The sequence below is a fragment of the Helianthus annuus genome, chromosome 8, assembly GCF_002127325.2.
Source record: "Helianthus annuus cultivar XRQ/B chromosome 8, HanXRQr2.0-SUNRISE, whole genome shotgun sequence".
Lineage (NCBI taxonomy): Eukaryota > Viridiplantae > Streptophyta > Magnoliopsida > Asterales > Asteraceae > Helianthus > Helianthus annuus.
The window spans coordinates 139,275,006-139,296,857 of record NC_035440.2 but is presented as its reverse complement, the minus strand read 5'-3'; the positions used below and the strand labels follow the sequence as shown (position 1 = coordinate 139,296,857).

At 37.8% G+C, this 21,852-nt stretch overlaps 1 protein-coding gene across 1 annotated transcript; it reads left to right on the top strand.

Moving 5' to 3' along the window:
- Positions 1–644: 644 nt before the first annotated feature.
- LOC110870491 (replication protein A 70 kDa DNA-binding subunit E-like) lies at positions 645–3,464 on the top strand. Its single transcript, XM_022119668.1, has 12 exons — positions 645–655; positions 769–928; positions 1,026–1,293; positions 1,403–1,502; positions 1,592–1,719; positions 1,842–1,926; positions 2,022–2,154; positions 2,239–2,444; positions 2,549–2,669; positions 2,805–2,996; positions 3,104–3,172; positions 3,243–3,464. The coding sequence occupies exons 1-12, from the start codon at positions 645–647 to the stop codon at positions 3,462–3,464; spliced, it is 1,695 nt and encodes a 564-aa protein (XP_021975360.1).
- Positions 3,465–21,852: the final 18,388 nt, after the last annotated feature.

Sequence of the window (21,852 nt, the reverse complement as noted above, 5' to 3'; positions counted from 1 at the left end):
GTTGGGTATCCACTGATAGGAAAAAATAGCCACTGCTCACTTTTTTATTGTTGACATCCACTGATATTGACCATCAGCGGTTTCCCTAAAAAACAGCCACTGCTCACATTTTTATTATTGATGGTGTCGATTAGTGATAGATTGAAATTATCAAATGAAAACTAGAATTACAATGAAATTACCTTTTACCTAATCGTTACATTCCAATGAGATAAGAGTTCCTCCAACACTGTTTTCATGATAAAATTTAAAGTTAAATTAAAAAATAAAAAAAAATTCTTGATGACTATTTGTTGCAAATCAAATCAGTAATTAATGCTAATTTCTTGAGCTTTGGACATTGAAAATTTGCAAAATGTGAATTTCAAATTGACGGTTATTATCTCTTAATTAAAGTTAAAATAAAAATTAGAAAAGTCATCATGACAATTGCTTTCAAATCAATTCAGCAATTACTGATAATATCAGTAATTTTGAAATTCAAAATATGCAAAATGGTAATTTAAAATTGACGTTCTCTCTCTTTTGTTTCTTACTTTGCATATCATTTCTAATATTTAATTACTTTAATAAAGCAGAATATAAGGATATACACTACTTACCTTTCAAATTACATTTGCCACTGCATTCAATTAAAATTTTGAATGGAGAACCGGTAAGCTTGAATTCCAACCTTGATATTTTTTTTAAGAACATCCATGCTTATTGTATTATCATATTACGTTTAGCAATAGATATATTTTGCTTATTCTTTTTTTTTATGTACAGTCTTAAAATGGAGGTTGCAAAGGTTAGCATGCTTAACGATCTTAATACATTCTCAAACAACTATTCGATTAGAGTGAAGATTGTTAGCATGTCGAAGAAGATGATGAATGAAAACAAAAATGAAATATATCGTCTTGATATGATCTTCATGGATGAGATGGTACCGTATATATTTGTCTTACAATTTTTTTAGACATATGAATACCCAAATGTTATATAACACGTTTTTTATTTAATCGGATGTTTCATATTCTTAGGGAACTATGATACAAGCCAGTTGTCTGCATAAGATGCTAGGAAAATTCAAAGACTTCCTTCAGTTGGATGAATGTCTTCTTATCACCAAACCTTCTCTTGCTGCTAATAAGTCCTTTGCTAAGTATACCAAGAGAAATGACAAAATATCACTGTATTTCTATACTTCTGTTGAGAAATGCCTTGACTGGTCTGGACCGAAATACCGTTTTAATTTCGTTAACCTGAAGGATGTTGTTAAAAATAAAATTGAAGTTAATACAGTTATTGGTATGTAAATCACTACACGATATATATGTACTGTTTTGTCTTATTGTTTTTTTTTCATGTTATCGCTTCTTAATGTTGTTTTCTTTTAACAATATATTTTTGTTTATAGATTGGACTGGTTATGTGGAAGTATGTTTCAATCTAGAGGATACATCAAAGAAGGATGGGAGCAAGGGCAAGAGACTTAATATGAGAATTGAAGACCTTGAGTGAGTTCTTTTTATTAAGTTGTTGCATTTTGACGTTTAAAGCATTACAAGGTTGCTTGATGTTATTATGTTTTATGTTAATATTTTAGAGGCCAAAAGTGTCCGGTTACTTTGTGGGATGATTTTGCTATTGATATGTTTGCTTACATGAATGATAAGAAACGAGATAAATATGTTGTTATCCTTTGTCATTTTGGTATGGTCAACCTTTACAGAGGTACAATTTAAACTTAATTAGTTTAATTTTTTTATTTAGTAATTTATATTTATATTTATTTATATGTTTTAAATTTGACACTGTTTATATTGATCTGCATTTGGTTTTATTTTTAAATTCAGGCAAGCGTGGAGTTGCAAACGGGTTTGAGCTTAGCATACTTTTTATCGGCACTGACATTGAAGATATATCCTCTTTTAGGAAGAGGTATAGTTAGTAATATGCATATAAACATTAAACAGTATTATTTTGTACCTACATTTACTTTTGCTGTTTTAATTTGATCACATGAATCTGTTTAGGTATGTAGAGAGAATTTCTGCTTCATCTTCATCAAATGAGCATGTTGGTTCAAACGTTATCTCAAGTGTTGAAGATGAGTTTCTTAATAACCCTGATTTCATGCTTATTGGTTTCCTTGGAACCATATCAACGGTGTGTATTTTCTTATAAGTACTTTAAATGCTGAGTTTTTTATAGTCTTTTCTAAGTATTATTATTTTTGTTTGATATTGATAGACAAAGAAGGTTTTGGTTCTTGGCACAATCACAGCTATATGCACTGATAAACTTTGGTATTACAATGGTTGTAACCACTGTAAGTCTAGTGTGGAGGAAAGATTTGTAACGAAAGAAAATGTGGATGCTTCATTTGATGTTGATCATGCAAAATCTTTGGTGTGTACAAATGATAAATGTGAAGGAGTCGACATCTATTCTATTCCGTAGTTTGAGATTACAGTTTTATTTCCTTATACTAAATACTAATATGAACCACACTTCTGTTATTAGTAATACTAATGTTTTCATTTGTTTTTAACTTTGATAGCTTCAAGATACCTATTAGGGTGCAAGACTCTTCCAGTACTGTGTCTTTGACACTGTTTGATTTCGAAGCTTACAAGATTCTTAAGAAAACTGCCAAAGAGTTACTTGCAATCCAAGATCAGGTAACAAATACATGCATTCAGTTATTTGGCCATGTAGTAAATATAATTTAAAATTAATTTTAATAAAATTGTAGGTTCTCAATTATGGAATCATTGTGCTCATTGTAATTTATATTAATTTTTATAAAATCATAGGTTGTTAATTCTGGAGAGATACCGAAACCATATCCTGAGATTTTTGACACATTGATTGGAAAGAGGTATGCGTTCATCATAAATGTTAAAGACTATAACATTGAGCATCAGGTTGAAAACTATGGTATTTCAATGGCCACTAACGATGATGAGATCCTTGCCGCGCTCTGCGCCAAATTCAATCTTAACCAGGTTTAAATCTTCATTATGTGATTCTTTTCATTTCATAGTCATGTCGTTTTGAAATAGATTTATACCATTGTGTGTATTTTATGTTACTGTGTATTATGTACTTAAAGCATGAGCAGTCCGAATCGTTGGATGTTCCAGATTCCTGCAGTTTGTCTACTCCTGTTGACCTTATGAAGGTAATATAAGAATTTGGTTATTTGTACTAAATTTTTTGAAACGTTAATACTTATTGTCTTTTTATATCAGGATGAGATGTCATGCAGCGGTGACAATGTTACACCTGCATCCAAAGCACTCGTAGGCAATAAGAATCCCTCTTCTGATGAAACAAAACGTAATATTCGTGAAGTGTGCGATGTAGATGATGCATTAGGTTGCTCCTCGACAAAGCGCCGCATGCGTGATGAACTGTCTCAGGATGAAGATGCTGGTGTTTCGACGCTTTTGATTCCCAAGATTGAGAGATAGTTTTTTGTGTACTTTCAAATACATTTACGTGTTGATTTCATATGTTGTTGCTACGTTGAACTTATGGTTTTCATTTTGTTGGTTTTGAGTGTTTGGTGTTGTTATGTTTTGGACTGATTGTGTGGTTTTGAATTCCTGAAAACTTATCTGCTTATTATACTGTTATGTTCTAATATTATAATGAGTATGACCTTTCTTTGCATATTATAATCTATATGTTAAATAAATATTGAGATGTTTAATATTCAATATTTCTGTTTAAAACTTATGTGTATGAATAGGAGCAACAATTTATAATATATATTGTATAAACCCAAATAACAACTTTTATATCTACAAACATTTGTAATCTTTAAGCAATTTTAATCTTATTATCTTATCTCATAATTTATATAGGATTATCAGTGGATGTGGTTGTTCTTTATTGGTTTTTACCGTTATCCCTGCCCCACAAAGGTTTAATAAGTATCCGTCATATATTACAATTTATAAAAAATATTTAATTTGTGTCTGTTTCTCCCATTAATTTATTTAAGTAATCTCATTCAATAGCTTATTTATATACTTCAATTTTTTTCTAAGTCATTCAAATTAGGGTGTTTAGAAAAACCGTAACCAAGTAAGAAGCGTAAATGCAAACCCATTTTATTCGGTTTTTTGTTCGGTTTATGGATCCACGTTTTATTGTATTTGTTTTGTTTGGTTTATTTGGATAACTGAATAAAAAAACCGTTTAACTTAATTATTTATTAAATAAAGAGAATAATATTTTATTTTAAAAATCATATACAAATAAACCATAATCCTAACCGATGAACACCCAATTTACATTCCACAAAGATTACAAAATTTGTTGTTAAGTTTTTTTTATCAATGTAATAGATTGCTTGAAATAATTAATTCAATAATTTAAAACAATTCTATTTTGCTTTTCATGAAATGATTTTTAATTACAAAATGATAAAATGGAATATTATAATTTATTGAGGATATGTTAATCCCTAGGTATGACATATTGTAATTCAAAATTTAAAAACCACTGTTTGGTTCTATTTTTTTAATGTTCCTGATCTTTTACTCTGTCTTCTTTTGAATCCTTCTCCTTCTCTCATTGTATGCAATGTCAAAGAGTTCACGTTCATCTTCTACAGCTGCTAATTCATCTCAACAAAATTTACACAGTAAGTGAAATTATAACATCTTAACTCATCATTTCCCAAATAAAAATCAGCTTTCAGATTGAAATCATAATTCTACTTAGTTTTCTTCTAGGTCCTCTTATGAGAACTCCTCTTTCAGATATCTCAAATAGATCTCCTCTTTCAGATATCACAAATGGTAATAACTCTTGAATTTGATTATAAGTATACTTTTTTCCGTTTTATGTTTCCAAGTGGACTGATTCTTGTGTTTTGTACATATTATACTTTCTCTGTTGTTTAGTTACTTCACTGAATGAAAGGCGTAAGCTTCGAAAATTAATACTTGACAATAAGAAATCAAAGAATTCATCGTCATCATCAACGAATGTTCGTAACATCTTTTCTGACAATGCAAATTTTCTGGAATGTTCTGATACTATGGATCAACATATGTACTCCATTGCATGTCGAGCAGTTAGAAATGCGACTGGTTCTTTAATTTCAACTACACCAGGTTTGTATTTTGTTTCTTTATTATTTCTTTTGATAAATACATTACTAAACAACATACCGGTACTAACATGTATGTTTTAATATTGAATGTTCATACAACGGCATAAACATAGGTACACCTCTAGATAGCAACCGTCGATATTCCATTACTTCTAGCATCATTAGCAGTAACAATCAGCCGATATTGGGTAGCATCTCTACCCTTACACGGTTGTCTTCTGGTAAATGTAACCTCGAGCGCAAGAAACGTGATAATACTCCTGTACCTATGCTAACTTTGGATTCAGATGAAGACGATGTGTTTTTGTGCACTGATGAAGATCCTTATAAAGGGATATCTAAAGGTTTTAATCTATTTTACTGTTTTAGGACATTTGTTGTGTTCCACCTGTAATATAACTATCAATCATTTTTAAACAGATTATTTGGACCATGGTGACCAAGTGCTTACATGTCAGGTTTGTAGTGCAAAGTTATAGACATCAGAAGGTGGAAATGGTCGTTTAACTATAAATAAGCTATGTTATAGTATGTGTTGTGGGTATGGTAAAGTTCAGCTACCGCCTTTAAAGGATGCACATCCGTCTTATCAAAATTTGTTTTCTTCCTCAAATGCAAAAAGCAAGTTCTTCCTGAAGAACATAAGACGATACAACTCTATGTTCTCTTTTACATCTATGGGTGGAAAGGTTGATTCTAATCTCAACAAAGGCAATGCTCCATTTATATATCGTATCAGTGGCCAAAACTATCATTGCATGGGGAGTCTCAAACCTCCAGATGGAAATGAAGCTAAGTTTTGTCAGCTATACATACATGATACCGAAAATGAAATAACAAACAGACAGGCATTATTCAGGTACGAGTGATTTCTAAGTTCCATTTTTATTCTATTAAAGAACAACTAGAAATTGAAGCATTTGTAGTTCACTATCAGTTGTTAAGTACCATCACTTAATCCTTAATCACTGATTCTCTATCCACTGATTACTACAACAGCAGTTGTTAAGCATTAGTAGTTCACTATTAGTTGTTAAGTACCATCAGTGTTTTAATAAGTAGCAGTGCTTACAAGGTTTTCATCTTGACTTAACAGTAGTTTGCTTTATTCATTCTAAATTTATCAGTGGTTGTAGGTAAACTGAAATGCTACTTTTTCTCAACATACTCTAAAAGTTTTGGGCTGGTATCAGCAGTTGTTAACAACTGCTCTTCCTTAATAATTAATTATTAATCACTGATTCCTTATCCACTGCTTATTACAATAGCAGTTGTTACCCATATGTAGTTCACTATCAGTTGTTAAGTACCATCAGTGTTTTAATCACTAGCAGTGCTTACAAGGTTTCCATCAGCTGTTTGACTTAGTACTAAACAGTAGTTTGGTTTATTCAATCTAAACTCATTAGTGGTTGTAGGTAAACTGAAATCTTACTTTTTCTCAACATATTCTATATGTTTTTATAAAACGAGATACTATTATAGTTATGTTATGTTAATGTTTTGTTGTTTTTTTTTCTTTTAACAACAAAGGAACCAAACCTTCATCGGCTACTGATAAAGAACTTGATGTTGAAATGATAGAGTATTTGAGAGCTTTATTAGATTCACAAAATATGTTGGTTAAGACATATAGGATGGTCAGAGACCATTTTCACAAATCTCCAGAGGCCAACCTTAGTCTGCGACTTATTTATAGAAGAGAAAAAGACGGCAGGATATATAACTTACCCACCACATCTGAAGTTGCTTCTTTGGTTGTCGGAGACATAGATAAAGCTATAGACCATCGTGATATTGTTGTCGAGACTCAGTCAGGAATGCTGTAGTGTATTAGCGAATTACACCACCCATCGTATCTTGCTCTGCAATATCCGTTACTTTCCCATATGGTGATGATGGTTATAGAGTTGATATTCCACATAGAGATTTTATGTCCACACAAAAGAAAATAAAACCAAAGTGCACAATGAGAGAATTTTTTTCATATAGGATTCAAGATAGAACTTATGGATTTTCCTTAATTTTAAATGGTCGAAGGTTGTTACAACAACTTTTGGTTGATGCATACACAATGATTGAGAGCGAAAGACTAAAGTACATCCGTAGGCAACAAGCGAACCTTCACTCTGAAACATTTGAGAATCTTCAAAAGTATAAATCTAAAGGTAAGGAAGTTTTAACAGATACTAGAAAGCCTGTTATACTTCCTTCTTCATTTACTGGTGGTGCAAGATTCATGCAACAAAATTACCTCGATGCAATGGCCTTATGTAAGTGGTATGGGTACCCTGATTTTTTCATAACTATAACGTGTAATCCTAAGTGGCTTGAAGTAAAAAGATTTCTAAAAGATTCAACCATCAAAGCCGAAGACAGGCCTGACATATTGTGTCGATTGTTTAAAATGAAGCTTGATTCCTTACTCAAAGATTTGAAGGATTCTAAGTATTTCGGTGAGATTAACGCTGGTATGTTATTTCGTTTTCACATCTTATCCTCTAATATATATTTTGTAATCAAGGTTATCAACTACTAAATCTATTTATTTTTCCTTTTTATTTAGTTGTTTATACAGTAGAATTTCAAAAGCGTGGTCTTCCTCATGCACATATATGCTTATTCATGAAGGTCGATCACAAACTTCCAACCATAGATCACGTAGATCCATTTATTTCTGTTGAGATTCCCGATAAAAAAGAAGATCCTGAACTTTATTCTCTTGTGACTAATTATATGATTCATAGTCCGTGTGGGAATGCTAATTTGAATTGTCCTTGCATGGTTGATAAAAGATGTTCAAAAAACTTTCCGAAGAAATTCACACCACATACAACTATTGATTCAAGTGGTTTTCCTGTATATAGAAGAAGAGATTCAGGTCATACAGTTATAAAATCTGGTGTTAGATTAGACAACAGAAATGTTGTTCCTTATAACAAAAGGCTTTTGAAAAGATATCAAGCACACATTAATGTTGAATGGTGTAATCAAGGCGGTTCAGTGAAATATTTGTTCAAGTACATTAACAAAGGTCCTTGTGATACAAATTCAACCATCAAGGAAAAGCCAAAAGACGAGATCAAGTAGTATTATGATTGTAGATATATTTCAGCTTGTGAGGCATCCTGGAGAATATTCTCTAATGAGGTTCATTATATGTATCCTGCTGTTATGAGGCTTCCCTTTCATTTGCCGGGCCAACAGAATGTTGTGTATAGTGCGGATGACGATATTGATAATGTTTTAAGCAAGCCTTCTGTTATTTCTTTAATATTTATGCAATGGATGAAGTTGAACGAGACAAATGAAGATGCTAGAAAGCTGACTTATGTTGAATTTCCTTCGAAATTTGTTTGGATACTTAAAGATAGATGTTGGCAGGTACGCAAGTCGTACCAGTGTGTTGGCCGGATTCATTCTGTATCTCCTGCTTTGGGCGAACCTTATTTTTTGAGGATACTACTCAATAAAGTTAAAGTGCCTAGATCATTCGAGGAGATACGTACAGTTAATGGTCAATTATTCCTGACTTTTAGAGATGCTTGCTATGCGATGGGACTCTTAGATGATGACAATGAATACGTTGAGGCCATTAAAGAAGCAAGTTTTGAAGGACATGCTGGGTATCTACGAGCGTTATTTGCTACCATGCTTTTGTCAAATACTCTTTCACGGCTAGAATTTATTTGGGAGAACGCGTGGAAATACTTAGCTGATGATATTGTTTATAGACGTCAAAAAGAAACAAATATTTCAGGTTCTGGTTTATCTTTTTTATTTCACATACTACATTTTGATTTTTTAATTAATAATGTTAATTTTTTGATTTGTTAGGTTTAGTGCTTCCTGAATATCAGATTAAGAACCTTACTTTGTTGAAATTTGAAAACTATTTAATTTCCAATGGTTCATCATTACGAAGGTTTGTCACTATGCTGTACCCTGATGACGATTCCTTATGTGATGCTTCTAATCGTCTGATCAACGAAGAGCTGTCACATGACCTAGATGAAGTACAAGCTGAGTTTAACAGGTTGCATCAATCTCTTACAGATGAACAACGAGCGGTTTTTGACAAAATAATGGAAGCAGTTGTAGGGCGTAAAGGAGGCCTTTTTTTGTTTATGGTTACGGTGGAACTGGAAAACCTTTTTATGGAAGACTTTGGCTTCAGCTGTTCGATGTAGAAATGAAATAGTTTTAAATGTGGCTTCAAGTGGTATTGCTTCGTTATTACTTTCCCGTGGAAGGACAACTCATTCTCGGTTCCATATCCCCATTAATCTAATAGAAGATTCAATGTGCAATATTAAGCCAAATAGTGATATTGCCAGATTATTAAAGGAAACCCAATTAATCATATGGGACGAAGCACCGATGGTACACAAACATGCCTTTGAAGCTTTAGATAGGACGATGACCGACGTATTTTCAGAAGGTAGGAGTATTCGTTCGGATATTCCTTTTGGAGGTAAAGTTATTATATTTGGTGGTAACTTTAGACAAATCCTACCTGTTATTCCTAATGGAACTAGACAAGAAATTGTTAGTGCATCTTTAAGCTCTTCATACATATGGTCAAAATGCAGACTGTTACGGCTAACTAAAAACATGCGTCTAACTATTGGAGCTGAAAGTTCAAATATGGAGTCTATCAGAGAATTTGCAAAATGGCTTATTGATATTGGTGAAGGAAACGTTGAAGATGATAATGATGCTGACGCCATTATAGAGATACCAGATGATTTACTAATCACCGATATTTGTGACCCGATACAAAGTTTAATTGACTTTGTATATCCTTAAATTATTGAACAATTTAGGATTCCTGGATTTTTTTCTGAGCGAGCAATTCTAGCACCCAAAAATGAGGTAGTTCATGAAATTAATGATCGATTGCTTTCGTTATTTCCTGGTGATGCGAAAGAGTATCTGAGTTCTAATAGTATATGTCAAACTGAACAAATTCTTGATTCTTTTCAAGAAAGCTTATACTCAACAGAAAATTTGAATGCTCTTAAGATTTCTGGCTTGCCTAATCACAAATTAGTTCTTAAAGTTGGGGTTCCTGTGATGCTTCTTCGAAACATTGATCAATAGAAAGGGTTATGTAACGGTACAAGGCTTCAAATTACTTTTCTTGGTAAACGAGTTATAGAAGCTGAAGTAATTCCTGGTGGTAACATTGGCACGAGAGTTTTTATTCCAAGGATTAATATGATCCCGTCTGACAAAAAATACCTTTTCAATTTCAACGAAGACAATTTCCTTTATGAGGTTGTTTTGCCATGACAATTAACAAGAGTCAAGGACAATCGTTATCAAAGGTTGGTCTTTATTTGAAAGATCCTGTCTTCACTCATGGTCAGTTGTACGTTGCATTATCAAGGGTCAAGACCAGAGAAGGCGTTAAAATACTAATATTCGACGCTGATGGAAAACCAACAAATAAGACTTCTAATGTTGTTTACAAAGAAGTTTTTACTAGCTTGTAATCATTGTTTTTTCTGAGTTTTAACTTCCACCTTTCTAAGTATAGTTGTATATATATTTTCTTAATTACTATTTTGTTTAAATTTTCTTTCGTTTAAACTTTATAAACTCTATTGTGTTTTGCATCTTAGAACAATGTGTGATAAATTTATTCATAAGTAATTTACAACGCAGACAATTCTGAAGATCCCCGTGTTCACTATCAATATGGAAGAAAATTATACCGGATTTGGACTGCATAAGAGGCTACGAACTGATCAATTTCAAACCTACACCAGCCAAAAAACTGTTTCACCAAAATCAAACCACTGTTTGACCAAAGTCAAACCATAGTTTGACCAATATCAAACAACTGTTTGTAAAAATATGATTCTTAGTGGTTCGAATGTCTGTTTTACCAAAGTTAAAACACTGTTTGAGCAATGTTAAAACACTGTTTGACCAAAGTCTGTTTGACCAAAGTCAAACTACTTATGTTAAAAGCTAATTATAATAGATAAAACACTATTTGAGCAATGTTAAAACGCTGTTTGACCAAAGTCTGTTTGACCAAAGTCAAACTACTTATGTTAAAAGCTAATTATAATAGATAAAACACTGTTTGAGCAACGTTAAAACGCTGTTTGACAAAAGTTTGTTTGACCAAAGTCAAACTACTTATGTTAAAAGCTACTTATAATAGATAAAACTAGATTTTCACCCGGCATTGCTTCCTGAGCTCATGAAACCTACTTATGCTAAAAGCTAATTATGATTAATACATGATTTAAAGCATTGAAAAAAATATGATATGTTAATGGCTTTGCTATAAGAAAAATTAGTTTTCTTTGTTAATTTGAATACCAAATCAATTCAACTAATCATCCACTTTACTCTTGTATCTCAATGTAAATGTAAATAACAAATTCAATAAGGGGTATATGTGTAAATATTTTTTATCAGTTGAAAATATGGGAAGACAAAAACACAACCGTCATTATTTCTTCATCATCATTACACATCAAACATCTATCATCTCTTCTTTCAAAAATCTCTTCTTCACAGTCATTTTCTAGGGTTTCAACTTTCTTATTATCCGTCTTCTACACTTCAATCACCTGAGATTTTATTGTTTTTTCTTCAGCAACTGGTATGCACATTCATATTGTAATGAACTTTATATTGTTTGACCGATCTTAATTTAAATCCTATCTTGCTACTTGTTTTGGTCAAAAATTACCGAAGCAATTAAGTGATCAAATTAGTTAAGTGAGGTAGTGTGCTAAAAAGTGTGTTGAAAATATGTTGGTTAAGTTATTTAGAAAAACAGTATTCAGGATACGGCTCAGGATATTGAGCTATATCTACGATCAAACAATGAGCAAAAATTAAGGGGTTGACACGAGATGTACGAGGAAAGCCCTTGATCAATCTAGATCTCCGGCATAAAACCTCGGGAGCTGACAATCGCAGCTGCCTTGTTCTTCTTATTGCTTTCAACTTCAGGATACAGTGCAGGATATGATGCGGATCAACTAGGTGTTACAATGAAATTTGATTACAAGTGTTTGTGTTTAGTGATTGCTAGAAGCTAGGGAGTAAAGTGTGCGAGTGAAAGTGTGTGGAAAAGTTGTGTCTACCTATGATCCGATCAATCCCTTTTATAGTAAAAGAAACTAACAAACTATCCTATTATTCCGGGATACTTTGGAATATTCCATTCTGAACGTTGGGGGCTGCTTCTACTCGTTTTCCACGCGCATATTAACCATAATTCCGGGATTTAAGCCTCCATGACTGTTAGAACATTAATATCTTTGACCAGCTCCCACGAAACATGCCTTTCTTCAATGACGACCGTTGCAAGAGCTATTTTTCCGCCATCAACGTCTTTATCCTGACCAATTTGAGCGGGTCTTCAGGATGACTTGGTCCTTATGAACGTTAGTCCCTTGTAACCAACATTTTACAAGCCAATCGTTAGTAATAGTCAGGATACTGCCTCAGGATGTTACCAATATCCTGACCCGGTATCCTGATACGGTATCCTGATCCGATATCCTGATCATAAACAACTAATAAAAAATCAAGATACAAAGTCAGGATATGGGCTCAGAATTTCACCCATAACAATTGTCCCCAAAAATATAACTGTTGGATATCTTGATTCCAACGGATATATTTTTTAGTCATTCCAACATGTCTGGTAAGGATATCTGTTTTAAATATTCCTGCATAGGTTTGGTTACTTCAGAATACTATTGATGTGCTAAAAGTGGTTCAATTAAAAACAACTAAATTAAACCCTAATTCTAGACTCTCTAAGCTTTAAATTTGTAAAACTAAGACTCGACCTAAACCCTAAAACACGCAACCGGCAAGTGAACCGATCGACGTAGTAAAGCTAAAGTAAGTCCGAGTGTCGAACCCACGAGACTCTACTGACTACGCTACGACTCTATCTAGACTCAAACTGACACGACATACTAAATTGTTTATTAATTTGGGGGGGGGGGGGGGTTTCTAAAAAATCCTAAATAAAATAATAAAATAATACTAGAAAGCTAGACACGAACTCAAACGAAGGGTCTGATCAGTGAGAATGAAGACTACCTAGGCTAGACGCAGGCTAAACTCAGAATGGATTCTTATATGATAATAATGTGGTGTGGAACCGGGATCTTCTAATGCTAAACCTATTAAGAAACCACTAAGCCCCTCAAACACTCTCGAGGCGATTCTTGTGGCACTACCTAGGATGTTACGCTCACCGGTTTTCTAGATTTCTTGTCCGTCCTCTAGTTTCTTGAAAGTGCTTATGTAAGACGCTCTACTTTGCCGCGCGAACGTCTAAAGCAACTATGGGTTTAATCTTGGCTTAATAGACAATGGGTGGTTAATTCCTTATAACTACTCCGAGACCTATCAATATCCTCGAGCCTTTCCGCGACGAGTCTAGCAGCACACTTGATTTTAATTAATTACCGAATATTGTTCCTAAGGTTACTAGTGCACTTTTCACCCTAAAGAATTAATGACCTATTATGTGATATAGACACTCACCTAAGTCAAGAACCCTAATTCGACTCTATTCCGTGATAAAGACCGTCACCAAGAATCGAATGGAACAAATAAACAATAAATAAATAATCACAAGCACACATATGCACCAAGACAAACTATCATAGTGTTTACAATACAAGAAAAGTCCACAACCACATCAATAATCAAATAAAAATCCAAACTTTGTCATGCCATAGTCATCGCCTAGGTAGTTTATGGTTTTAGCCGGAAAACATTATCAAAAACAAAGTCAAAAGCATTGTATCAACTGAATTCATTGGTAACAAAGTCTAAACAAACAAAGAACGAAAGAAAAAGGTATGTAGAACCCGAATCTTCACTCCCGAATGCTCAAAAACGCTATCCCAATGATTCCAAGCTTCCAAGATGCTTCAAACACGTCCACAGCCTTCAATCAGCAGCCAATTCTTGCCCAAAGATGCCCAAGTTCGTAATTCTTCCGCTGTGCACGCGTATATGTTATTATATAACCAAAAACCCTAACTTGCCATGCAATCCGCAACCTTCTGCCGACACAGACTCTTCAGGCGGCCCGCGTGAAGAAATGGCTTGAGCTAACGCGGGTCGCCTAGGGTTTACAATCCTGATTCGCTTTACAACTCTCTCGCGGCCCGCCTAAGAATCATTCCTAAGTTGACGCGGGTCGCGAGAGGTAGTTATTCCTGCAATTCTTCCTTTAAGTCAATGCGGGGCGTGTAAGGCTGACTGTTAAGTCTACGCGGCCCGCCTGGGAGCTCCAGAACTGCAAATTTTCTTCGTTTCAGCTCCCGACTTCCTCGGTTTCCGTGCCAGCCTTCCGCCATTCCAGATTTCTGCTCGTTTTCGCTCCTTTTGGCTGTAAAGACCTGGAAACACAAATAAATCAATAGTATGTACATTTTAAACTAAACCGACACTAAAACTAACTAACTAACGACTAAAACCGATGCAAATACCGATGTATTTTGCAATACATCAAATATCCCCACACTTATCTTTTTTTTCGTCCTCGAAAAAGAATAATGCAAACGGAATCATAGTCAAGATAGTCGATCGGGACAAAAGCTTAGATTATTTTATTAAATCGATACTCGTGTTAGCCGCGATTGCAAGTATAATGATCCTCTTAAACCCAACCCGGTTTCAAGCCCTTATCATGCAATTTAGGTTCAAGTTCGGTCAATCCACCTAGGCTCTCACGCTACGAATTGCAAGTCCACCTACTCCCCCCTCAAGCTTATAGGACAAAAGGAACCACCACTGGGTTATTTCCTAACCGCCTTATACCAAGATCAAGAGAGTTTAAAATCAAATCTATTCTTCCATTTTTTTTTTCATTTTTCATTTTTTTTTTCATTTACGAGCGTAGACGTTGCTTTCCCTAATCCTAGAGGTATTCCGGCTGTAGAGTCGCTATCCCCAACCACAGATTACATAGGCCTCGGTACTTTTTATTTATTTTGCGAGGTCGATTTCACACATTCTAGCGGTATTCTGGCTGTAGAGTCGCTATCCCCAACCACAGATTACATAGAATGGCTACTTTCATTTAGTTTCTAGCTCGCTTATTTATTTATTTATTTTTTTCAACGAGATAATGACCAAAAACTCTAACGATCTTAGCTTATAACGGCATCCCTTATACTATTATTGGCGGTTTCAATTTCCCCACTTTCCCTAGATGAGAACCCACTAGTAGACCGACAATTAGGTATAATTAATATCAAAGGAACCCGAAACCGAATCAAGCCTACCCGCGCATCCCAAACTAGACACAAGCACGATTATTTTATCTCATATTATTATTATTTGAACCCGATCAAAAACCCGACTTTTCTATCATTTTCCGTTTTTATTTTGCAAACTTCTTATTTCAAAAGACATTTTCTATTTTTTTAATTTTTTTGGATTTTTTTTTATATTTTTTATTATTATTTTTTTTTCCACACAAGACTTACTAACTAAAAGTTCCCATCCCCACACTTGAATGTTGCATTGTCCCTAATGCAAGGATGTAAACCTGACTCCTAAAACCTAAAAACAAAAATAAATAAATAAATATACAAATATACAAGTGGAACGACTTAGCTGAATCATATGTGAGACTGTCAGTATGCCAGTCGATACCACACATGCCCTCCAATCCAAAACGCGCTCAGCAAACTGTACTAACTCGGACACGCGAACGGAAGCGGCATCAAAACAACCTATCACTCAAACATACCAAAACCAAAATAATATATACATCAAAGTATCATCAACAAGTATCATCCAACCCAAAAAACCCGACCAACCAAATATATCATATCAATACAAACCGACTAACGAGGATCAAAAACAGCATAAAAATAAAACAAAAGATATAACTGCTGTAAGCACTGCTGCTCATTCTCATGCATCTCCTGCTCCACCCTGTTCTCCACCAGCAGGCTCCTCCTCTCCACCAGCGGGACCCCCCTGCTGTGGCTGCAATACCGGTGGTAGCTGTATATGGAAGTAATCATACAAACCCTGAAAAGTCAGCGGCACTGGCCGCGGCTGCCTGAAAGGATACTCCCGTGCTGGGAGCTGATGTCTCTGAAGTGGCACCTGGTACCGCTCCGGAATCGTGGTGGTCGCTGCCTCCTCGGCAGTCGGATCCGGAGACGGTGGTGCTGGCAGAATCTCTGTCCATGCTAGCGGCTCGATAAACGTGACGATCCTAGCTAGCTGTAAACTCCTCAACTCCACGAGAGATGGAGCGGGTCCCTCAGTCATCCTCTCCGCCGGAAACTCAGCACACACACCCAAATTGGCTGCCAACATAGTGATATACGGCCCACCATACAATCTGGCCGTACCACCCCCCTTCTTCGGCCTCGCTAAAGACCATGCCAAAATACTAGCTAGGTTGGCCGGCCGCCTCTCAACCATGCACATCAAGCAAAACAAACTGTGCTGGTTTACCTTGTCTCCCTCGTGCTTTCCTATCAGAGTAGAACATAAAATCTTGTGCACGAACCTGTAAACCGGATCTCTAATGTCTGACGCCACCAAATTGATAGAATATGGTGAAATAGCAATAGTGTGCCAGAAACGTGCCAAATCCTCCTTCACGACACACGCCTCTGCCGGGTCTCTCAAAACCTGCCTCAATAAACCTCTAAACTCATCTGACCCAACCTCCTCAGCCGAATACAACCCTGTCGCCTCTGCAAACTGCATCAGACTCATATTGTAAACCTGTTTGCCCAACGCAAACGAAACCACATCCGGCTGATCGAACCCCCCTGGGTGCCTATAAATGAATGTGGAGTGAAACTCCATAGTCAACTCCAGATACTGAGGCATCTCACAATCCATCGCCCACCTAAACTTATCCCCTAGAAGCTCCTGAACTCTCTCGACCTGTCCCAACTTCCTAACCAAATCCCAGTCAATCCTTTTACTCTCTAACAACTTCACCTTCTTAATTGCCTCGAATTTCATAAACTCATATGACCCCAACTTCCTAACCAAATCCCAGTCAATCCTTTTACTCTCTAACAACTTCACCTTCTTAATTGCCTCGAATTTCACAACTCCAGATACTGAGTAGTGCGCCTCTTGCGCTTGACACCTGAAGATGATCCTTCACCTGACATCCTGTTCACAACAGATCAAATAAACATGCAAAACAGGTGAACCGTTAGTAATCACAAGCTATTTTTGGTATTTTTGAATTTTTTGATGGAATTTTTCTGTTTTTTTTTTATATATAATAAAATAATATTATAATAATGTACAATCGGACGACGGCCATATAGCATTTCATTCGCGGCCGTTGTCCGATATAAGTGCATATCACAAAAACAACCCGAACCTAGGCCAACCTCGCCCGAATGGAGATTGAGTACGGGCGACGCGGCCTAAAATCGAGCGATGCAATAGTACGTGCACGACACGACACTAACATGACGCAACTATGACTCGAAACACACTAACGGACCCTAAACGACGCAAAATGACGCACATAACCCTAAAAACGACACTTATGACTCATCTTACAAAAATTTACACTTTTACCCCCTCCCGGCACCTTGCTCGCCCTCGAGCAATCCTAAGTGCCGAGAAAACATCACACACCAAGTGCGGAAGCAACGGAAGCAATGCGCGCAAAGTTTGGTGAAAAATGGAATCTTTATGTGAAAAGTGCGCGCAATACCTCCCCACACTTGAAGTGCATTATATCTTAACAAAACCGTCTGCGTCCAAATACTATGCATAATAAATTCGCAGACAAAACCATCCCTCCTATATGTTTCTATCACACCCCACGCGCACATCGCTCAAAACAATCAATCGTCAAAATAAACCAACCCGGGCCACCCGCACCCTCTCTACACTATGACACGACTGACTCGACTTGACTACGTGACCCAAAACAGACACGGACCGGACCCAAAACAAACACTGAGCCTATGATTTCAAAACAGCTAACGTGACTCGACTACGGACCGGACTGAGTAACCGGACTGCTCAAACATCAAATTAGGACCTGCAAACAATGACTCGACACATAAATGACCTGCACACTCGATACAACAGACACGACTCGACAAAACAGACTAGACCAGTACTTTCACAGGAAACACATACCTTTTAAGCTGTGATGGTGGTGATGGTTGCTTATGTGCAATCGGCTGCGGAGGTGGACAGTGGGTGTAATGGTGGTGATGCGGTGGAAAGCGGTGGTAGGTGATCGGTTGCATGGGTGGTAGACGGTGGTAAATAATGGTGGTCTGCGGATGAAAGATGGTCGTGGATGAAGGTGGTGGCAGCGATGACTGATGGCAGTGAGGGATGGCCGGAAATGGTGGTGGAAGGTGATGTTTGGCGGTGGTGAACAAGTGATCGGGAAGGAGATGAATGGTAATCGCCGGCGAATAGAGAAGTTAGGGTTTAGGTTTGAAAATGAGCACCATTTGGGGGTTTTGTTAGTGACACCGACTGTGACTGTTCACGCGACCCGCGTGAAGTGTGAAGCCAATATGAAGCGGGTCGCTTAAACTTTATTATTTTTAAAACCCTTTAACACCCAAGCGACCCGCGTGAAATGTAATGGTAAGTGAAGGCGGGTCGCGAGTGTTCGTTTAATCTACATTTCCTTTTAAGTCCAGGCGGGCCGCGTTAAATAGGGAAAACCCTACGCGGGCCGCATGGACAGTGCAGAACTGCTGTTTGGTTAACAGCAACAGCAAGTTTCAGCAAAAATTTATTTTCATTAATCCCCATTTTACCCCCTGCATTTATTTACGCGTTTTCAGCGTTAAACGTACCTGTGCAGCTGTTCGGTGATCGATCTCGGCTCCGTAAAGGCGATGAAACCTGCAAAAATACTCACGACACACACACGACGCAAAAACACACAAAATGACATAAATGACGCAAAAACGCACAAAAACTAAACTAAGGACACGACACGGACAACGACGCAATATACAAACTCTACACTTGAGTTTTCACTCAAGAACCTACGTGGCGGTCCTAGGCGGGTCCGAAAGAGGAACGGTTTCCTCTTCGGCGGTATCGATGGGACCTCCTATGTAGTGTTTCAACCTATGCCCGTTTACCTTCCACACATGCGAACTCTCCTCATCAAACAACTCAACGGTACCATACGGGAAAACCTCCTTCACGACGTACGGCCCGGACCATCTCGACTTCAATTTCCCGGCGATCAATTTCAACCTCGAATTGAATAATAGCACCCGATCGCCCACTTTAAACTCCTTCAACTTTCGCAACTTCCTATCATGCAACGCTTTCGACTTCTCCTTGATACTCCAAGAACGATCATACGCGGCGTCACGAAGCGCCTCTAACTCATGGATTTGGAAAAATCGTCTCCTAGCGGCCTCGGTCAAATCTAAATTCACCGTTTTGAGCGCCCAAAGAGCCCGATGCTCTAACTCGACCGGTAAGTGGCACGCTTTCCCGTAGACGATCATAAATGGTGTCGTACCTAATGGCGTCTTGTAGGCGGTTCGGAAAGCCCACAACGCATCGTCCAACTTGTCGGACCAATCTTGCCTACTCTTCCCTACCGTCTTCTCCAAAATCCGCTTCACTCCTCGATTCGCGTTCTCCACTTGACCGCTCGTTTGTGGATGATACGCGGTGGACAAGCGGTGCATAACTCCATATCTCTCCAACGCCTTCTCCATAACCGCATTGCAAAAATGCGTGCCGCGATCACTAATAATGGCTCTAGGCGTACCAAATCGCGTAAACAACTTCTTCAAGAACCTCACCACCACTCGTGCATCATTCGTAGGCGAAGCTTGAGCTTCCACCCACTTCGAAACGTAGTCAATCGCAACAAGGATGTACCGATTTCCACTCGAAGATGGAAATGGTCCCATGAAATCGATGCCCCAAACGTCAAAGACTTCCAACACTTGAATGGGATTCTGGGGCATCTCATCCTTGGATGAGATGTTGCCGGTCCGCTGGCACCGGTCACACTTCCTAACAAACTCGGCCGCATCATCTACCACCGTCGGCCAATAGAAACCACAATCAAACACCTTCTGTGCGGTCACATGCGCACCATGGTGTCCTCCAGTCAATCCCTCGTGCACGTGCCTCAGGATCCCCGCACCTTCTTCTCTACTAACACACCTCCTCAAGACTCGATCACCGCCTATCCTGAAGAGATAGGGATCGTCCCAAATGTACTTCCTAGCGTCCCTCGTCAACTTGCGCTTCTCCTGCAAACTCAAACTCTCCATCACAAACCCATCAGCCAAATAATTTGCTATGTCGCTAAACCACGGGAGGTCTACGGCTCCAGTCGTGACAGCATCAATAGACTCGTGAGGGAATCTATCTCCTATCGCCTCCTCACGAATCTCCTCACGCTTCGGATCCTCTAAGCGGGACAAGTGGTCCGCCGCCACATTTTCTGCCCCCTTCTTATCCTTAATTTCAATGTCGAACTCAGAAAGAAGCAGAATCCATCGTATAAGACGCGGCTTCGCGTCCTTCTTCTGAAACAAGTGACGCAGAGCAGAATGATCAGTAAACACGACGGTTTTCGAAAGAACGAGATATGATCGGAATTTATCGAACGCGAACACCACTGCCAACAACTCCTTCTCCGTAGTGGTGTAATTTTCCTGGGCATCATTCAGCGTTTTACTCGCGTAGTAAATCGGGTGAAAATGCTTCTCCCGTCTCTGCCCTAACACCGCACCAACTGCGTAGTCACTCGCATCGCACATCAGCTCGAATGGCAAGCTCCAATCAGGCGATACGAGGATCGGTGCACTCACTAACCTCTCCTTCAGAAACTCAAACGCTCGAAGGCACTCCTCGTCAAAGACGAAAGGAACGTCCTTCCCCAACAATCGCGTCATGGGGCGAGTGATTTTGGAAAAATCCCTAATGAAGCGCCTATAAAATCCTGCATGACCGAGAAAACTACGAACCGACTTCACACTAGTCGGAGGAGGAAGCTGGCTAATCGTATCTATCTTCGCTCTATCAACCTCAATACCTGCTCGCGAAATCTTTTGCCCTAGCACAATCCCCTCAGTCACCATGAAGTGACACTTCTCCCAGTTCAGCATCAACTTCGTCTCCACACATCTCTTCAGCATCCTCTCAAGATTGTCAAACACTGATCGAAAGAACTACCATACACTGAGAAGTCGTCCATAAACACCTCCATCGAACTCTCGACCATATCCTGAAAGATCGCAATCATACAACGCTGGAATGTAGCAGGAGCGTTACATAATCCAAACGGCATGCGTCGGTACGCGTATGTGCCATATGGACATGTAAAAGTGGTTTTCTCCTGATCCTCTGGTGCAATAGGAATCTGGAAATAACCCGAAAACCCGTCGAGAAAGCAATAGAACTGCTGACCCGCGAGACGCTCAAGCATCTGATCAATGAATGGGAGCGGAAAATGATCTTTACGAGTGGCGTCATTTAACTTTCGATAGTCAATGCAAACACGCCAACCCGTAACAGTACGAGACGGAATAAGCTCATTCTTCGAATTCAGAACAACCGTCATCCCCCCTTTCTTCGGGACGACCTGCGTAGGACTCACCCAAGCTGAATCAGAAATGGGATAGATCAACCCAGACGCTAACAACTTCATCACCTCCTTCTTCACTACCTCCTGCATATTCGGATTCAACCGACGCTGCGGCTGCACTACA

Coding starts and splice junctions, on each gene's coding strand:
- LOC110870491 (XM_022119668.1), top strand. Junction 1,503..1,591: donor ATGAGAATTGAAGACCTTGA/GTGAGTTCTTTT, acceptor TTAATATTTTAG/AGGCCAAAAGTGTCCGGTTA. Junction 1,720..1,841: donor TATGGTCAACCTTTACAGAG/GTACAATTTAAA, acceptor TTTTAAATTCAG/GCAAGCGTGGAGTTGCAAAC.